The sequence below is a fragment of the Ciona robusta genome, chromosome 11, assembly GCF_009617815.1.
Source record: "Ciona robusta chromosome 11, ASM961781v2".
In the NCBI taxonomy this organism is placed as follows: Eukaryota; Metazoa; Chordata; class Ascidiacea; order Phlebobranchia; family Cionidae; genus Ciona; species Ciona robusta.
The window spans coordinates 3,857,503-3,876,480 of NC_143245.1; the positions used below are offsets into that span (position 1 = coordinate 3,857,503).

At 36.3% G+C, this 18,978-nt stretch overlaps 1 protein-coding gene and 1 long non-coding RNA gene across 3 annotated transcripts; one reads left to right on the forward strand and one right to left on the reverse strand.

Moving 5' to 3' along the window:
* The first annotated feature begins 1,007 nt into the window (after positions 1 to 1,007).
* LOC149728149 (protein spinster homolog 1-like) lies at positions 1,008 to 18,882 on the forward strand. 2 transcript variants are annotated; one of them, XM_089888237.1, is made up of 14 exons: positions 1,008 to 1,533; positions 4,288 to 4,494; positions 8,060 to 8,265; positions 10,163 to 10,314; positions 14,762 to 14,828; positions 14,887 to 15,044; positions 15,380 to 15,529; positions 15,754 to 15,881; positions 16,070 to 16,140; positions 16,391 to 16,456; positions 16,860 to 16,958; positions 17,028 to 17,199; positions 17,452 to 17,541; positions 17,952 to 18,190. In XM_089888237.1, the coding sequence occupies exons 1-13, from the start codon at positions 1,431 to 1,433 to the stop codon at positions 17,529 to 17,531; spliced, it is 1,659 nt and encodes a 552-aa protein (XP_089744363.1). In that variant the 5' UTR covers positions 1,008 to 1,430; the 3' UTR covers positions 17,532 to 17,541; positions 17,952 to 18,190. The 2 variants fall into 2 exon arrangements, with proteins under 2 accessions (XP_089744363.1, XP_089744362.1); XM_089888236.1 differs by lacking the exon at positions 17,452 to 17,541 and having other exon boundaries at positions 1,025 to 1,533; positions 17,952 to 18,882.
* Positions 8,054 to 10,252, reverse strand: LOC149728150 (uncharacterized). Its single transcript, XR_016386016.1, has 2 exons — positions 10,112 to 10,252; positions 8,054 to 9,892 (listed from the first exon to the last, which is right to left on the reverse strand). It is a non-coding gene; the product is annotated as an uncharacterized LOC149728150 (long non-coding RNA).
* Positions 18,883 to 18,978: the final 96 nt, after the last annotated feature.

Here is an 18,978-nt window from a genome sequence, read left to right on the forward strand (position 1 = left end):
CGAGAGAGGGCTTGGTTCTTGAAAAATCTCAACATTTAGGATAAAATATGTCCGGCGCCGTGGATAAGTGGTTAGGGTGCCTGCCTTGTATCCCAGAGGTAATGGGTCCAAGACTCGTCGCTGCTACCATTGTGGGCGTATGTGTCCTTGGGGAAGACACTTAACGACAATACATAGTAACTCCTAAGCTGGCACGAGGTGTATAAACACCCATGTTATAACGACTATCGTTTTCTGGCCACGCGAAAATAAATTAAGTTCATTCACATTCAATTCTAGTAACAATGAATGTTAAAAGCTACACTGTGAGATTCAAAATGTTAGCGACTATGACGTCACAAGCGTAGGACAATGGAAAACAAGACCCATTGTTTTACAATGCGCTTCCTAACTTAGTCTATACTGACTTTAACTCTACCCAAAGTTAGTATGAAGTCATAAATGGCGTTCGAAAATCGCTTTGTTAGTTATTAGTTATTTCTGGTTTGTTTTAGATCTGTGCCCACTCACTAGAGCTGAACTCTCTTGTTTCGAATTTTCGTACTGACTGGAGGACGAAATGCACCTATCTTTTCGTCTGTCGCGCATGCTACGTAGGTTTTTGCTCCTAAAAGATATCGTTAGAAGCATTTACGTGGTCAACATTGCAATAACTCGTTAAAATTTAACTGATAGAATTAGTCTGTGCACAACCTACTGTAAGCGAATCTGCATTGCGCGCATGCCGCATAAGTTGATGATTTAAATTTGTATAGACGTGTTTAACAAGAACACTTGCGAAACCCTTGTATGCGTCCCTACTGCTTACTAAAAAGAAAAGCAATATTTAAGAGCTAGATGTTTAGTCAAATTTCATGAATGGTTTTACGCATGACTATGTGAGCAACCATGCGTATCAACATATGACCGCGAGTAACCCCTTTTGAAGACGGTTTACTACACTTTTATGTGGACGTGTGACCTTTCAACATCGAGCATTAAGAAATGGATTAACATGTGTTCATATTCTGTGCGTTCACGTAATGCGCTTCAAAGGTCGTATTGTACGATTTGCCCTACTTATGTTAGACTTAGACCGACAGAATCAATAGTGTATCAGTTTAGTACATTAGTAGAACATCTTTTTAAATATAATGTATCCAGATCCAGAACGATAATACCCAATGTCTTAGTTGTTAAACGTATATTTTGCTGTTGTTACGGTGGCGATCAATAGGTTCGTTCAGGTCGTTTAGTTTTGAAAGTTCAGGAATAGAGTTAAACCAAATGTTTAAGGACAATAATATCCTCAGTTTATAAGTTATATGAGCTGTTCAGTAGTAGTGTGAACAGTTTAGCGTACATAACCATTGGTGATATATTTTTAGCTTGTCTTGGACTTGAATTGTGTGTATATAATATATTAAATATACGAGTTACAGCCCTTTTAAATGGGAACTAAAAACCCTCAACCCAATACATTGTATCCTGCTGGCTATGAAGATAATAATAGCAACAGTGATGAAAGTGATGGGATGGTAGCAAGTCATGAAGGTATATTGATGTTAATGTGTTTAAATCATTAATGTGTTTTGTTATATAATGTAACTATATTGTCCAGTGTTGATGAAAATATACATGCACAAATTTTGATAAGAACATATATATATAAATATCATACAGTAAAAACGTTTGTCTAAAACATAAGATTTCTCGCAAAGATAACTAAACTCGAAATGAGATAGCAACTTCAGATGTATAGTTCAATTTATTTTAAGACCTTCTTCCGCTTGATTAGCACATATAAAATCAAAATACAGTTTATTACATGTAGAATGCTGTAGCAATAGTACTAATGATATGTGTTTTGATAAAGTTAAGTTTACAGTATCATTACAGTTGGGCGTTGTTTAAACAATATATATGTAACCATTTTTAAAATAAAAATTTGCCATTGTAGATAATGGTCTTTTAAACTTTTCTTGACTCGGAACATAAAAAAAACAAAAAATATTTATTAATAGTTCATAGAAATATGTGTCAGCTGTTACAAACATTCAGATTTATTTTATGAAACTTACAGCACCCTGTTTTTGGAATTTTGATATAGATTCAAAACTATTTTTGACAATAGGATACCATCGAAACAAGTTAAAACTATGTATATATTAATATATTATATAATATAAGTCTAAGCTTTATTAAATGGTTGTAAAGTAGTTTTCTTCTTTCCAATACTTTATATACACACAAAGGTTTACTTGTAAAACAGGCCAAGGGAGTGTCAATGCAACAATTAATAACTTAACCATGTCTCGAATTCTACTTTTTGCTCTAATAGGCTTATCATATTTGTGTACCAAACCTCTACCATACATTTCTATTTTTATAGTTATTTAAAGTAAGAATTAAAAGATTCAGTTAGGAAACTTGCAGGTGTGCGCATGCGCAATATCCGAAGATCTTTGTTTTATTACAATGACAAAATATACTGTCATGGTAAAAAATGGTCATGCGCATACGATTTCCAATAAGAAAATTTCTTACTCGACTTCTACAAACATTTGTAGCTTACACGCTACTACAGAGAATACTTTTTCGGGAGTTGTTAGTATAAATGCTTCTGAATGAATGAATGAATTCATTCATTCATTCATTCATTCATTCATTCAAATGCTTCTGGTTTGTAAATTTATAAAAAAAATCTAAAATATATATTCATAGACCTAAACAGTATATAATTAAATATGTTACAAATTTTGAATTTTTGTTGGTTTGCCCATTAAATTTCATACCTCCCATAAATTTCATACCTCCCAGCTCCCATTATTTAAAATTTAGTTACGGGTTACGTGTAAAACATATTTGTATTCAATTCTTAATGAACCAACTTTTTGATTAGTATTTATAGGTATATTATTTGTTAAGTTTCAAGCTCGTAAATATAAATAAATTGATGCATGTAATATAATTTGTTATGAAATTAGCAACAGTCTGTCAAGCAAAACTGGAGTTTTTTTGTGCGTGCTTCAGGCTGATAGGAGAAAATTAAAGTTCAAAGTACAACTGCACATTTCCTGACTAAGGCATAATTGATGCCTGTAGAAAATTGATGATGGTTTATGTTTGTTTACACTTGGCTCATTTTTCCCTTCCAATTGGTTTACAATCCTGTATTTGCCACACTATTTTGCACAGTTCTAGTCACCTGGTTAATATGTAGCGTTCCTCTGCTTTATTTTAAACTGTCAGTGCTGAAATACAAACTGTCAAAAACTGATTGTCACAACAGATAAGACGCGCATTACCAGACCTGCATTTCCAACCTTTCAAACAGAATATAGTTCCGTTTGATGTTTGACCGTATATTTTAAGTTGTCATAGGATTATAGTTTGTTTACTTTGTTCCACTTAAATATCATGTTTTATGGAAGACTTTTCGACAAGGTTTGGAAAGTTTTATATTTCCTGGACATATGTGGTTATCACCTACATGCCGGAAACAAAAAGAAACTTCTGTTCTTACAAATTACAATCTGTGTCAAATACCCTTGTTGGCTGGTTGACTTTTTATATTTACAGTGTCTTTGACTTTTGTCAAAATAATTAAGTGTAAAAATATAAGGTGGTGTCTGTATTAAGTTAATCGCTTTTATATAACCGTTGAGCAGGAAGTGACCACGCTTTACTGTTATCCAGTTTTAAATTGTAACGCGCCTTTTTATTCATTCAGTCACACCACCTTTACGACCATTAGTAACCTCTGTCTGTAACCCCAGGTCACTTGTGCACGCTTGCCACACATCGAAAAATTCCCCTTCGTCGATACTGATCGTTTTTTCGCAAGCTGTTCAAAGATTATTTTATTTGTTACGTGGCGCCGTTTAGCTGACGCCACAGTTTAGTCTAGTAAACCAAACGTTGTTGAATTTTTCGAAATGCAGTAAACTAACAACCTCACGTGTGACATCGTTTTAAAAAGTGTTCACCTTCTCTTTTGTGTGCACCCGTCGTATGAAATTACATAGAAGGTCCACGGCCGTCTTATTGATTCGTATAATATTAATCTTCACTTACTGTTACGTGATGTGGGTGTATGGCGTGTTAATCGATCTATTTTACCTCGTAACATGTACTATGTCGCATTACTATGTAGTGTTTGTGAATGGACCAGACGTATTGTTGTCAACTACTGAACCACCCTTAAAATGCACATTTTGAATTTTCAATATCCGACATTTGGATGTCCCATGCATGTCGCCTTCCTCGGGTAAAATGTCAAACATTAACGAATGTATGTGTTCGCAGCACTTCTCCCTCATAGCGACACACAACACAACACTGGCTTGAAGAACCAACCACCTAAAGGGCCAGCTGTTTTTCCAAAAATGCCGGAAAACGAAGAGAAAATTGAGGTCGTTAGCGACGGAATTTCCCCAATGAGGAAATATGCGTCGGTGTTCGTACTATTTCTAATCAATCTTTTGAACTACATGGATCGTTTTACTATTGCAGGTTAGTGTAACACCATGCTGTCAGTATGGTAATTCGTTTTGTGTTATAAATATTTCTAAGTAGCCTATTATATAAATGTACAATAGTTCAGCAAAAAAGTATCACTTAAAGATAACGCCCATGCTTCGGCTTTAAATATATAATTATTCAATTACCCCACCACTGTTGTAAATAGTTGCGGTGTGTGAAATACAATAGAATATTATGTAAACCAACATGATTCGCTCGTTTACAAAACAATAGTTAATTATTTAACTTAACACACAATTTGAAATAAAACGGGACGTCGATATAAATTTTAACAATAAACAACGTTGCATTCGCTGTAGTTTTCACTACGTAATTCCGACCGGTCGATACGGGACGTCACTGTGTTTGGATTGGTCATGTTAAAAGGGCGTGGCATAGTTTAAGGGTGTGCCTTCTTTGGGTTGCCTGAGTTGAGTATGAAACGGTAGTTCGCGCGCCTCTTTGTAACGGTGTGTCTACTTGAAACTGGTTGAATACACTTCTTCTTTCTACATACAAACATTGTTTTGTTTTGTAAAAAACGTGTCGTTCATTCAAACTACCACACTAATCTCGTTTAAACCATTTATTGTTACCTGCCCACAAGTATTTGTTTCAAAAGATTTATTATTTTTAATTTTTTATATATTGTTGTCAATTTTGTGCTTGAACGCATAAACCAAATTTGTTTGCTTCGTCCTGTAGGAATAACCACTTCATACTAGAGGTTAAAAGCTAAGTTAATGTTATTTAAAAACCTCCACCCGTTAAGTTGGTGTGTACACTTAACCGACATCCCAATTAAAATATTTTGATTGATTTGTAACCTGCGGTTAAATCGCCTCGGTTGGTGGTGACAGCATTCTAATTGTGACGTCATAATGACCGTGGCGACGTATATGTCATTGTTATTAATGTCAATAGAATGAAATCATTCGAGTATAGAACAAAAAATAATGCAGTTTAAATAATTTTCTTTAGTGATGCAGTTCGTACTGCACGACTTTTAGTCATACTCACTCTTTGGCTCCACCTTACGTGTCTTAATAGCTCCTAACTCCCCTTGAGGTGTCGCTCCAACGCCACAAATGACACCAGTTTGAATATCAACTGTGACTATGTGGGTTCTTATCTAATAAACTCTTGGCCACAGACTTCTTTTACTTCATAACACTTTACTAGCCCATGTGCCCCTGCCCTGTTTATTTGATAAATCAAACCTACACAGCCTCATATTTTTTGCTCTGTTCACGTTACAGCTCTAATATAAGTAAAAAATAGATTATTAACTTTCTTCTATCTTCTTTAAAAAAAAATTAAGAAAATGGGCCCCACTGAGTGAAAAACCATAAAAATTTAAGTTCAAAGGTTAACCTACCCATACCAGACAAGACAGGATTAATTAACGAAAGTTTCCGAGTTACTACACATCTCTTTTGTGGCCTTGTTTGTAAATATTTTTGGGCGGTTGTTTTGGATATTATTATTAACCATACAAAGCCTCATCGGTGGGCGGTGGCAACGTCGACCCTCGAACCGAAGCCACTGTCCTACAGCGCCGAACGTATATCCACATTTTATCACATATTTATTATCACGCTGTGGTCTTCCTGTATCAGGAATCAGGGTACATATTTTACCCGACCTTAACCTCTAATAATCTTTTTGTCAAACAAGATCATTGACCTTAGCGCCGTTGTTTAGTGTTACATGACTTCCTTTGATCGATGGAAAGTTTCCCTTTCTAGCGAAATTATTTGCTGTTGAATTTCGACAAACTAAAATCAATCAATAGCAGCCGTGAAACGCATTCAGATCACCGTTTTTTTTAGTGCGCCCCCCGCATCGCACGCCAGGTGGCAGTACAACACCGAATTTACAGCATAAATTGCGTTGAAGAGCATTTAGAAAGCACGAAATATGACGACACAAAAATCGCTGTAGGCTTTCGTGGCCCTACATTAAAAAAAACACATTTAAAAATGGAAAGTGCTACATGTTTTGTTTAAAGATTATCCGAGTATTCACTTATTAATCAAATTTTACAATAATTTTAAACTGTCCCGTCTTACCCTATGTGTTTTCGAATTGGTAAAATTAAACCTGTTGTTTGAATCGATAAATAAGTCTTCGTGTGTTTATATCTCATTCAAGTGTAATCAATTAACTAAAGGTAGGATAGTACTACTTCGTGGTATCACCTAAAAACGGTCATGTATTTTGAGTTTGAAAATATTAATGGGAACCGACGAGCAAACTGTAATCATTAATTCCATGCCGGTACGACAAGCGCATGATGTCTCTTGATCGTCGCTCCTCTAGTTCTGTTAACACAACGAGCATGGCACTGCCGGTGTTTTATGTTTGTTTGTTATTCGAGTGCAAAGCACCGACGTCGTTTTTTGTTAACCCAGCAAACGTACGCCGTATCCAAACATTGCATTATACTGCTAAATTTTATTTTATACTATTTCACCTTTTAAGTATATGAAAAAACCAACACTTTGTTACACCCTTCTACTAGCTATGGCTTCCTTTATACAACCTTATCTTATCTAATGTAACATCCTATTACTCCCTTTTAAAGAATCTCTGTTTTGATATTTAAAATCGCTGCTGTTAATGCGGCGCGTGGTGTTGGATTGAGTTCATCAAATTTCATACATTTTTCAAGTGAAATAATAGTTATAGCATTTGGGTTTGTCGTTGATGGTATTTGACGCGTCATATAAATAGGAAGTAACTTCTACCTCGCTAGCTGCCTATACGATGCTATGCGCTTTTAAAGCATACTCGGCAGCCGCAACACCGTTCCTGTTATAACTTGTACAAGACCAAACTTATCGTGCTTTTTAATAACTGACAGATAAAATTCACTTCTTTAGAAATTGCCGCCTCATTTGTTCAAACAATTTTATCTTTAACTCCTTCTCGCTTCCGAATAAACTTTCTTAATGATGAACATAGGGACTTTTGTTGGAGCGCGTTTTAAACGTGAATGTTGTTTATGCCTCATTTCTGCCGAACCTTTGCGACATTTCACTTTCAGCCTTTTCCACTTATTTCTATTTTCTAATTTAAAGTTTAAAACCAATAATTTTTGTTTTGTGAAAAATTTGTTGACAAAAGCTATTTACCTAATTAAATAAGATATATATAACCGTAGCATCGCGATCTTGCCCTACAGCCACAGAACTATAAGTTGCATAATTCCGTTAGTCAACCTTTAAAAATCACCTTATAATTGGACAGACCATATAAGCTGATTAAGCTCCTCACTAAAAGAACAGCTTTGAAACTGCTCTGGGATTTATTAGACACCTCGCAATGTGCAATACCTAAATAGGTTCGTTGTGTATTCACATACTCTGGCGGCTTGATTGGGCAGCCCTAAAATGACGTTCACTATATGTGGCTGTTTAAGCTTCGAGCTAACCTGAATTTCAACACCTGTGTATATGTTTTTTTTTGTTTGTTTTTTTTCAACCACTGACCAGTGCTCTAAGAGCATCTTAATTAATATAATATAGAGTCTACATTCCATTCTTACTTTTAGGTGTCCTTATGCAAATCCAGGAATACTTTAACATCAGTAACGGATCCGCTGGTCTTTTGCAAACCGTATTTATCATCAGCTACATGGCTGTTGCACCCCTCTTCGGTTTCCTAGGCGACAGATACAATAGAAAACTCGTGATGTTGGCTGGTATGATCGTGTGGTCGGGATGCACGCTCTTTGCATCTTTTGTGAATAATCAGTCGGTAAGTACACACTAAACGTGTATGGTGGTTAGGCATTTATATCATCGATTGGTTCTTAACCGATTTTTGTAGTGACCCAAATGGCAAGCATAAGTTTTAACGAAGTTTTGACAACTCAATTTCCGAAACTGCATTATATAGATTTTTGTAGCATATAGTGAGCAATACAAAAAGTAGTCAATATAAGGTGAAGTGTTGTACATTGGTGCTTACAACTAACTCCACTGTTTAGTTTACATTTGTAAAACCAATCAAAGAAAGTACAAAACATTCAATCGGTTTCACAATTTGCAATATTAGGTTGAGTTCGCTGTTAAACCACCGTTCTGCCATTGGCGACTTTCGTCAGCTTTTATTCGTGATGAGCATTATAATCAACGCTCGTGAACATAATAAGACGCACTGCTTGTCCATCTCATCGTGCAATAATTATTGCTCTGTGTAATTTTTCTACGAGCCGCAACAGACAGGCAATACATTAAGTACCAACGCTCGCATAACTCCGCGCTGATGTCATTCGAGCTTTATAGAATCCGTTGTTTAACGCGCGCATCATTTCGAGTTAGTACTCGTCGGGTAGGTTATATGGTTGATACTCACTTCAGTAAAATCAGCAACGGCCGGCGATATGAACCGTAAGTGTTGATTTTAGTTATTTCTTGTTTCTTAGTTTCTTAGCTATTTTTTAGTTAGTTCGAGATTGACCTATATGTTGCATCATGTCAACAACGCATGTTATAGAATTCGCTTTATTCTATTTCTCCGTCAACGACCGCACACAAATAAACTTAACTCATCAAATTTGTATGTTCTGTGGTTTTTAAATCTTTTAATTTCGATCACTGGGTCGAGGTTTCATTTTACGGAAGCGGTGAAGCGTGATGGTTTCGTTCCCCTTCACCGCCTTTCACTTGCCTAGATATATGTCACAAGAACGCTTACGTCAGCTTTGTTCATGGGTAAGAATTTTACTCTGGGTTGGGAAGTGACTATGTCATGTGCGTGTGAAACTCGCAAAATGTTAGCAACGTTGTTAATGTTACGCCATAAAACGAAATTGCGGTAATAATGCCAACGCATTTTGTAAAATAAAATAAAGCACGACACAGCAATGGTACTGCATTTTTTTTCTGTCTGCCTGGCCTAATAGTTAAATATTTACATAACAGAACACAGAGCATGATATAATAATATAGCATGTTAAACTTAATGATGAGGTCAAATGTTTTTGTTTAACAAAACCTTTATCAAATTAGAACAAACATCCTGGTGTTGCAGGTTCTCCATTACAAGGATCTGGTTTCCTTTTATTTGTTTTTTTTATTGGGATCTGCTAGTAATGCATGTAATTGGAATCAGATAAACGACTTTTATTATTTATGGAGGTCAGATTCGAACCCCCATTGGTTTAATGAGATACTGTATTTAGTAAAGCAGTTCAATTTTACTTTGGAAAAATTGCATACAGTAACAGTAGTGAACCTACGAAATATATTGTTCTATTTTCCCATTTTCTTTCTAAACTCTCTCCCCCCTCTGACGTCAACTTTTTCAAAATGACGTCATGGTGCTGGGAGCAGCAGACCAATCACTTGGGAGTTGAATTCCTCGTTGCGATCATTCCAGGCTGCCAGCGCGAAGAAAAGTTTAATAAATCTTAGCCCGACTCCCTGCCAGCTTTCCCAGCGTGCGCTTCGTATTGCCAATGCAACAATAATGACGATATAGCAACTTTTGTATTTAATAACTTTTTGATGTTGCGAAACCACTAATATAGTTTTTAATATAACTTGACGGAAGTTAAGGCGACATTTGAAACACGCCTAGGTATCTTAAGTTAACTCACAATATGACTCACGACAAGATTCCAATTTCAACAATACTTTTTATGACGCAGCATTTCTTGTTGTTCCTTGTACTACGTGGATTAGTCGGCATCGGGGAGGCTTCATATTCAACCATAGCACCAACCATCATTGCCGATCTGTTCGTCAAAGAAAAGCGAACTAACATGCTCTCCGTGTTTTATTTTGCTATACCAGTGGGCAGGTACGTAACGTTTTCATTACACGAAATTGCATGTCGTTTTATTTAAAACTGTTATACGCTGCACTGCTACAATTTCCCTGTACACCAATATTCGTATGCCTTCTGGTAGGCCTAGACAGGCGCAAATTATTTGCAATCCTGCCAATTCAGTTTCTTTGGTAAAGGAAACCTTGATAAAGCCGCAGATACTTGAATCTGGGTCGCATGGTTTCTTAAAATGTGATACGAACTAGTTTGGCTCATTCCGTAAGATTAAAAGGTATGGTTAAAATTACAATTTACTTGTGAAACGTCGCGTTAAGGTCTGAGCGCAGCAATGTTTATCAACAAAGGTTGACGACGATTCAGCCACTGGCTACAAATGACTTCAAGCCATAACTTCCAGGCAAGGCTTAGTTAGATGAACGCACACGCTGCTTGCCATTCCTTGCATTCCGTCACGCGCCAACGAACTTCTAGGTCACGTGGTGCGACGACGGGCGGAAGTCGATTACAGTATTTTCTAAATTTAAACGAAAGTTCTGCAGCAAGGCTCGGGGCCTGTTCTAGATATGTAGATTGCTGAATACGGGTGTTGAAAATGTGACCTAAATCTTGCTCAACCACGTATTTGATTGTGTTATTGTAGCTGGTCAGTGGTCTCATATTAGATGCTGATTAATTATCTTACGAAGAGTGCAGAAAAGTATATATTCTCTGGTGTTTACTTTTATCGGTTTTAAATTGTCCTAGGACTCCTAGCAGGGTTTATATCAGACTTACGGTTAAGCCATCCTGGTTGTGTTTGTGACTCAGTTGACTACATTGCATAATATAGTGACTGTTGGACCCTTCGCCGCTTTTGTCGTGTCCAAAACATCTGTCAGCAATTTCGTTTCGTTTATTCAACAACATCCTAACATGCTGCTGTCATCAAATACTATAACAACTTTGTTTATAATTGCAATTTACGATGTAGAATTTGTTTAAGTTTCCTTAGATGTTCTGCTTAAAACCTGCTTCGTTGTTTTTGTCAGCAGATTTGGTGTTCCTTCTTTTGCTGACGCATGTGTTATTTACATATATTTCAGTCACGACGTTTTTCAATCTGTTAATGTCCGTTTCATGTTTTTTAAAAGTCTGTCTGTGCAGTTGTGCAATCCTTTAAGAATGAGCAACAGCATATTGTATTTACAGGTTTGAATCCGTAACAAATTCCTAGCATTGTGTTATCGGTGGCTGGTGGTGTTTCAGCGAACAAACATTTTGTGTCAGACTAATAAAATCAGACTTCTTTCGTGACAGTTATTTTAATTGCGTGTCTAGAAACTTTGCTATCGACACCAAGATTGGCGAACGGTTTATGTATTTGCTAAGTTAATCCGTTCTTGGTTCCTAAGCATTTGCAATAGGATTAGTGATTAAAATCGTAGCCCTCTGCAAACTCAATTAATCTCCGCACCGGTCGTGAAAGGTACAGCCCAATTAACCCGGATCAAGGAAATGATTAACTGTGCACCTTTTCTTTCAACAAAATCCCAGCGCAAACAGGTTTCAAGTTTAAACAGTAACAAGCCCAATGTACATAGCGACGTCGACCGCAGCAGTCTTAACACCAACCTGTGAGTTGGTTTTCCAATCAGAACGCAAGAACACCCAGATAATGTGTGTAGTTCTTAGTGAAAGAGAAGATGCAGTATAAATACAGTGTTTATATACCAGACAATAGTTCAGTTAGAATTCTGTGAGATAGTAAATATAAACGTTTGTTATCACAAAGTAACTGCAGTCGTCTGTTTTCTTATCGCTGATACATGGAGTTCCGCCCAACAAGGCCGTACGCCCTGTCACGTACCGTTAGTTATTTAGTATAGGATAGCTTAGCACATTCCATGTTTCGATTGATAGTAATTCGTGTTTTCCTATCTTCTTGATAACCGTCCATGTGGACTCCCGCGTTTTCTTTCGTTTCTCAACCTCGGATTCCCAGCCGGACCGGACGAGTTACAGCGACTAGAGACCAAAACCACGTGGTCGCATTCCGTTCCGCGTGTGCGCATAGGGCGTGTCCTCGTGGTTGGAACCCGTATCAGGATTTTCGGTCAGGCTGACTGTTTGTAGATTTTCTGGGTGCGATGAAGCAGGTCGATGCGTTACGTTATGTAAACAGATAGAAATAGTAAAAAGTTGAAGTGTCAGAAGAAAAAGTCGCATGTAAAAAAATTGTAAGCAATGTAGAAGACGCTCGGCTGTGAGAGTAAATTATTTAAGTCTGCGTTGTCGTTCCTCCATGCAAGAGAATTCAGCGTTTGTTTAAAAAAGGTAAAAGATTTACTTGGAAATGTTGCCTTCCACAGAAAGCTGTTAGTTGTTGCAATTAGCTTCAAACGGTAGCAAGGTTTTATTATAGCTTCAAACGGTAGCAAGGTTTTATTATAACATCGGTCGGTAATGGTTCAATTTTTTTTTATGTTGTAGATACTTACCGATAGCTTTTTTTCGAGCGTTATGTAGCGTTAGAATACGTACTGGTTTGTACTATTTGTTGCAGCCGTATTCGTCTATTGTCAAAATTTTTATATATTAAAAGCCACATTTAAGGCCAAAAATCCGGCATTGGTATGTTAAATGGGATTTGATAGTTGTCAGGACTTTGATGCTAATTTATATTTGGTAAAAAGGGGAACTTGTCTTTTTACAGGTTCAATTGTTTCATTTATATTATGTATTTATTGCTGAAATATAAAATCGTATTTTGACGACGTTGTTCTGGAGACATTACAAGCCTGGATGACTTCAATGCAACATCCGCTTACATGGAGCATCGGTGTCGCTTAACTTAAAGAATGCTCGGCCGGTAGCGACCTAAACAAGCCATATAATTGCCTTCTCTCTTCATTGGGCATGCTACCTAATTGATTTGCCGCCATTCCGTCTTTTAAACGAGACAGCCCGCTCCAAACAAAGTACGGTAAGTCGATATCAGCATAATGGCTCCTTTTCTTGAAACCGAAAACCAATCCATGAAAACACGGCCCTTCTGGGAAGTGTACGTGCCCCGACAGTGAACATTCTCTCCCTCTTAAGACGTTAGCTATAACGTAGCCATTTACAATATAGCTCTGGTTGCCTTTTATATGATTTGATATAAGCCGATACCATGTTTATTGTCTGATATTGCGGTCGGGTTTGGTGTAGTTTAGATACCAAAGTTGCGGGGATTGTTTTACATTATTACAGTTAATAAATAAAGGTCTGTATAGATTCCCGCCCTTCCCAACTTCCTGCTGACTCGGCATTTCCATTCATTTGTTTCAATCACGTCATCATTTCCGATTGAAACCTATCGGCGCCCTCCTTAATGACATCATTATTACTAAAACACCACGCACAATGGCCAGCATTTCCGGCGGTAACAGCTTTTTAGCGACACGATTACCCTGGATTGAGAAGCTGCGTTTGCCTCTTTGTCGAACCAGTAACTTTATTGTTTGATGTGAAAGTCTCTTTCCCCGAACAACAGGTGTTAAAGTTGCATGCTTTTCACACACGTTGGGAATTGTTGTGAATATTTGAAGTCGGACTCCGTCGTTTCATTGATTGAATCACGAATCATATGATCGTGAGGGCGGTGTGTGCAAAGCCCAATCATGTCTATGCCAGTTAGACGGGTTGGTTTTGCATGTGCTGACTTCACAGAAATCTTCAAGCTTATTTATTTAGCATTCAAGGGATTATAAATCAAAATAATTGTGAGACAAATTTATTTTCCGATTGTATAAATTGCCTGTATCATGGAATGTCGTATGGTAAGATGCGAGTATGGTGCTTCATAAATCAAGCACTTCCCGCCTTACCGACAACGCAACGCATGGCCTTCACGTTGACTTCTCGCATGTGTTCGTGAAGCAGGAGAACGTATTGTAGTAGCTTTGGTGAGCGAGTAGCTTTTAAACAGGAAGGAAATATCCATCACTTGTCGCACAAAACCGGCGTCATGTTACGGAGACGACCACTACCAGTTATAAGCGCGTTTCCTTACTGAAACAATGAAATAAAGGGAAAACAATTAATGTAACGCCTGCCCTGTTTAATGTCATTAACCGACAAAGTGTGTGAGAAATGGAAGTATTGTACTGATTGTTGGGAATTGAAAGACTCCTTTAACTTTTAAACAACTCTTTTGAAAGTCAGTTCTATTTTGCTAAAACCCAAATATTAAGAAGATTAATTGGGAAGCTTTGACTACCCATTTTTTAAAAACGTTTTGCATTCATACAAAAACAGGTTTACAGGTTTAAGTTACAAAGTATAAACCGCAGTAGTGGATTACCTAACCAAATTAAATGTCAGCCCTTTAGGTGGGACTGAGCTATTGAAAAGTGTTAACCTAAAGTCTAACTAATCGCTGATTTAACTTGACATTTCTTAACACACAGGAGTTAAAAACATCTTTTTTTATTTCTAGTGGTCTCGGTTACATCATTGGCTCTGCAGCTGCACAAGCATTTGGATCATGGCACTGGGCACTAAGGGTGGGGAGATTTGGTGTACAAAGATAACAGTATCATAATTTATTACATTTTTTTATAGATCACTCCTGGCCTTGGATTGATCACCATGGCTCTCATGATGGTGGTAATACCTAATCCAAAGAGAGGAGCATCAGAAGCCAACAACAGTATAGAAACAACCGGTAAATTGGAACGAGAAACTTCTTATAAAGAAGACCTCATCTACATTTTAAAAAAGTAAGTTAAACACTATGTATATCCTACTTTGCATAAATAAAGTTTAATAATATAAGGTAAAAGTATAATTTTTAATGAAACAAACATTGATTGGTGTAAACAAATTAAACCAAGTGGGTTATATTACGACATATTAAGAAAGTGAGTGAATTCATAGTTTACAAATCAAAGCCAAAAGTTCCTGAGGTATATACTGTCTATTCAAGGATCTCAACCCTAAATATGTCTGCTTGAAGTTGTTCAAATACTTTAAAATCTCATATATTCTTTCTTAAGCCGTTTGTTCGATTTTTTTTTATATTTGTTTCCTATGTTAATCCCTGATTTATTGGCAGCAAAAGTTTCATTTGCGTGACCATTGGATTTACATTCATGGCGTTTGTCGTTGGATCTCTCACAATCTGGGGACCAATATTTGTTGCTTATTCACAAGTTGTTACTGGCACACTGCAACCATGCACAGATGATAATTGTGAATATGGAGAGTAAGTTGGAAAACAAGCTCTCTTCTTGTATGAAATATAGAAATTTTTCCTTTTTCCCTAATGGGGAATGTGGGCATTAATGTTTATTGAGGTTTAATGGTAGCAATTGTATTTTGTGGTCGTGTGTGTGTGTGTCACACCGGGTACTGTACATTGCGGTGTCCCTGTATATTGAGTTTAAATATAAAACACAACCAGCTTAATTTTGAACCTTTTATTTACAGTGTGTCGTTTGTTTTTGGATTGATCACATGTGTGGCGGGATTTATCGGAGTGTGGGCAGGAGCGGAGTGGTCGAAGAGATGGAAAGCAAGAGGACAGAAGAATGCTGATGCTCTTGTGTGTGCTATTGGTAGGTGATGATAAGACAGGATGATTGCGCTTGCTTGGATCACTTTTGTCATCTTTTATTGCAACATACATAATAACATCAAATCGCAAAGTTGTAATATCAGCTTTTAAATAAACAAATAATACTTTTATTTTACAATCTTGTACCCTGTATATAAAGCATACTAAAACTGTACACATTGTTTTCAGGTTTGATTATGGCAGCTCCATTATTATTGGCTGGATTTCAACTTGCAACTATCAATCTTCCTTCTGCATGGGTGAGGTTTTTACATATAACATGTGTATTAATATCTGTTTTAATAGTAGTTATAAAAAGGAGTTGTGAATTTTTGTCATAAATTCAAGGCAGTAAATGTAAAATGAATTTTATATGTTGTTTAGCAAAAGTGGATTTCCATATAACTCAGGATTAATGTTTCAGCCGTCTATTAAAAAACCAATAATTTCTTCATGGTCAAACTGGGTTTCTCTTTTGACAAATAACAAAATCATTTTTCTCACTCACAGACTTTTATTTTCTTGGCTGATCTCGCTCAATGTTTGACATGGACACTAGTTGGTGATATGACGCTGGTAATTACTACTTAGTTATGAATGTGCTATTTAAATACGGGTTAACAGTGGAGCATTTAAGGGGCTTTCAAGGTTCAGGAACCCCCTTCACATAAACTATTTTTAAGAAAAGGGGATATATATATTATTTTGCTGGTTACATGGCTAAAGTGCTATAACAATTAAAAGGGCAAAGCAGCTAAAAAGATTCAGCCGCTTGACAATGCATGGGTTTTCTCATTGACAGTTTCTAGTTTCTAAACTGAGTGATTATTAATGGTTTTTCAAATTTGTAAGCGTTACAGAAAAAAAAGCAATAACGCACAAATTATCATACATTCTCAGAATCTAAAAAATTAAATGTATGGATAAATAAGTTAGATTTGTTTTTTTTGTATTTCAATTAACCTCTATTTCATTGTAGTATGTGACAATGCCAAGTAGAAGATCAACAGCAAACGCAGTTCAAATACTTACAATGCATTTATTTGGAGATGCTGGTTCTCCTTATCTACTTGGAGTGGTAAGTTAAAATTTGTTGATTGGTGTATATTTCAATAAAAAGAGCATTACTAATAATTATTGTCTGCAGCTCTCGGATGCAATAACAGCAAATCTCCCAGCAACTTATTACAGCAAATACCTTGGTTTACAACGAGCAATGTACGTTGCATTGTTTGCATCAGTGCTTGGTGGATGTGGATTCCTGATGGCTTCATTATTCATTGTACGTGACAAAAAAAAAGTGGACGATGCATTAGCAGGTTGGTGATACATTGTTGACATAGTTATACAAACAACTCTCACTTTATCCTTATGTCTTTTGATGCCCAGAGCAGTAGACGGTCCATACAATTTTGTTGGGCCATGTTATTGGAATATCATTATACTTGCCATTTTAAGTTCAACTTTTACATTTTACCGCAAGCTGAAATTCGAAGTTGAGTTTTGAAGCACAAAGTTCCGGTGCTTTGAATAACATAAGCTGTGTTCTTTATTTTGCTAATCAATCACAGGAAAAGCAAAAAGAAGTCCACTTCATACATTCGACCGACCCAAACTAAAATACGTCATTGTGAAGGAATCAGTTTTATAACGAACCAAAGGCATTTTAGTCATTTTCAATAGGATTGTTTAAATTGCTGTTAACATGATTTGGTAAAAAATGCCAAATGTGTTTGTGCTTTCTTTCACTTTTAATAAATTAAAACAATTAATAACGCTGAATTTCCTAAAACTCTTGGTCAAATCCTACACACAACATTTCAAGGTGACGTGTGCCTTCTGCTTGGTTGGTTACAGACATGAAGTGCATGCCTAATAGTCCAATTTGCTGGATTTGATCTGACAGTTTATTCTAATAATATATAAACTTTTTGACTTTGCAGCATTGTATGACACTTTGTTTTCTATTTCAAATGAACTGTTAGTTTTTGGTAAATTGATGTGTGGAGTGAAAATGAAATTGTTTCATTCTAACCTTCCATACAATTTATAAATATTATATATATTGCAGGTTTGTTGCCAGTGAGTTGTTCACCAAACTCGGACAGCAGTGGTTCTGTTGAACTAGAGCAGATCTCAAGTGACGATAATAGTTCAGACCCATTAATCAAACCCACACCAGTAATAGACAATACTAATGAATATATGGAACCATCTGGACAGTATAGGTCTGGTCAATTAGAATCATACTACACCACTAAAGATGAAGAAACAAATAAAAAGAAACAAAATAATCATCTAAATTCTAAAGACAGTTCACCCAAAGTGGAACAACAAGGTTACATTTCAGTCGGTGAACCTAAACAAAATTTTCAGGAACCTAAGAATAAAAAATATGCTGCTCAAACTGAGGAGTGGTATGCAACTGACAAGCCACAAAGTGGTGATAAAGGTTTAAATGTATCGGAGTCAAGTTCAGTTACATCCAATGTATGTTTGCTTGACGCTAAAGAAAGCTTAATTTAATATCTAAAAATGCAAACTTCTTTAACTAACCACGATATGCACAAAACATTGTTTACTTGTATTAGCCCATATTATAAATCACAGTAAATCCGTTTTAAAACTAGTTGAAAATGTTAGCATTATTTTATTAGTGCAAACGCATTATTTTTCAGTACAATGAACTAATTTATTCATCAGCACTGCGCAAACCAATCTTATACAGCTTACAGTAACCTTGTGATAAATGAATTTATGAAAATTCTATTTATTAATTGATATGAGTTTCATATCAGTAAAAGTTATGTTTATCCAATGTTGTACACCTGTAAGCTTTTTGTTTTGTACCGAGTTAAAGGGTTGTTTTTGATTTTATTTTGCCATGGTAGCTTTGTTAGTTGTGCTGTAGTCAGAACCTACCATACACATCCTTTTTTACATCACTGTTCTTTAATATTCATGTTGCTCATTTAATAAAACTATATAGTAGTAGTGGAAAACACGTTGTCCTACTGTCAAGATCGACATTTAATTTGTCACCAAAGCAAGAGTTGTTTCCACTCCTAATGAAACCGAATTGGTAGTTGTTGTTTATG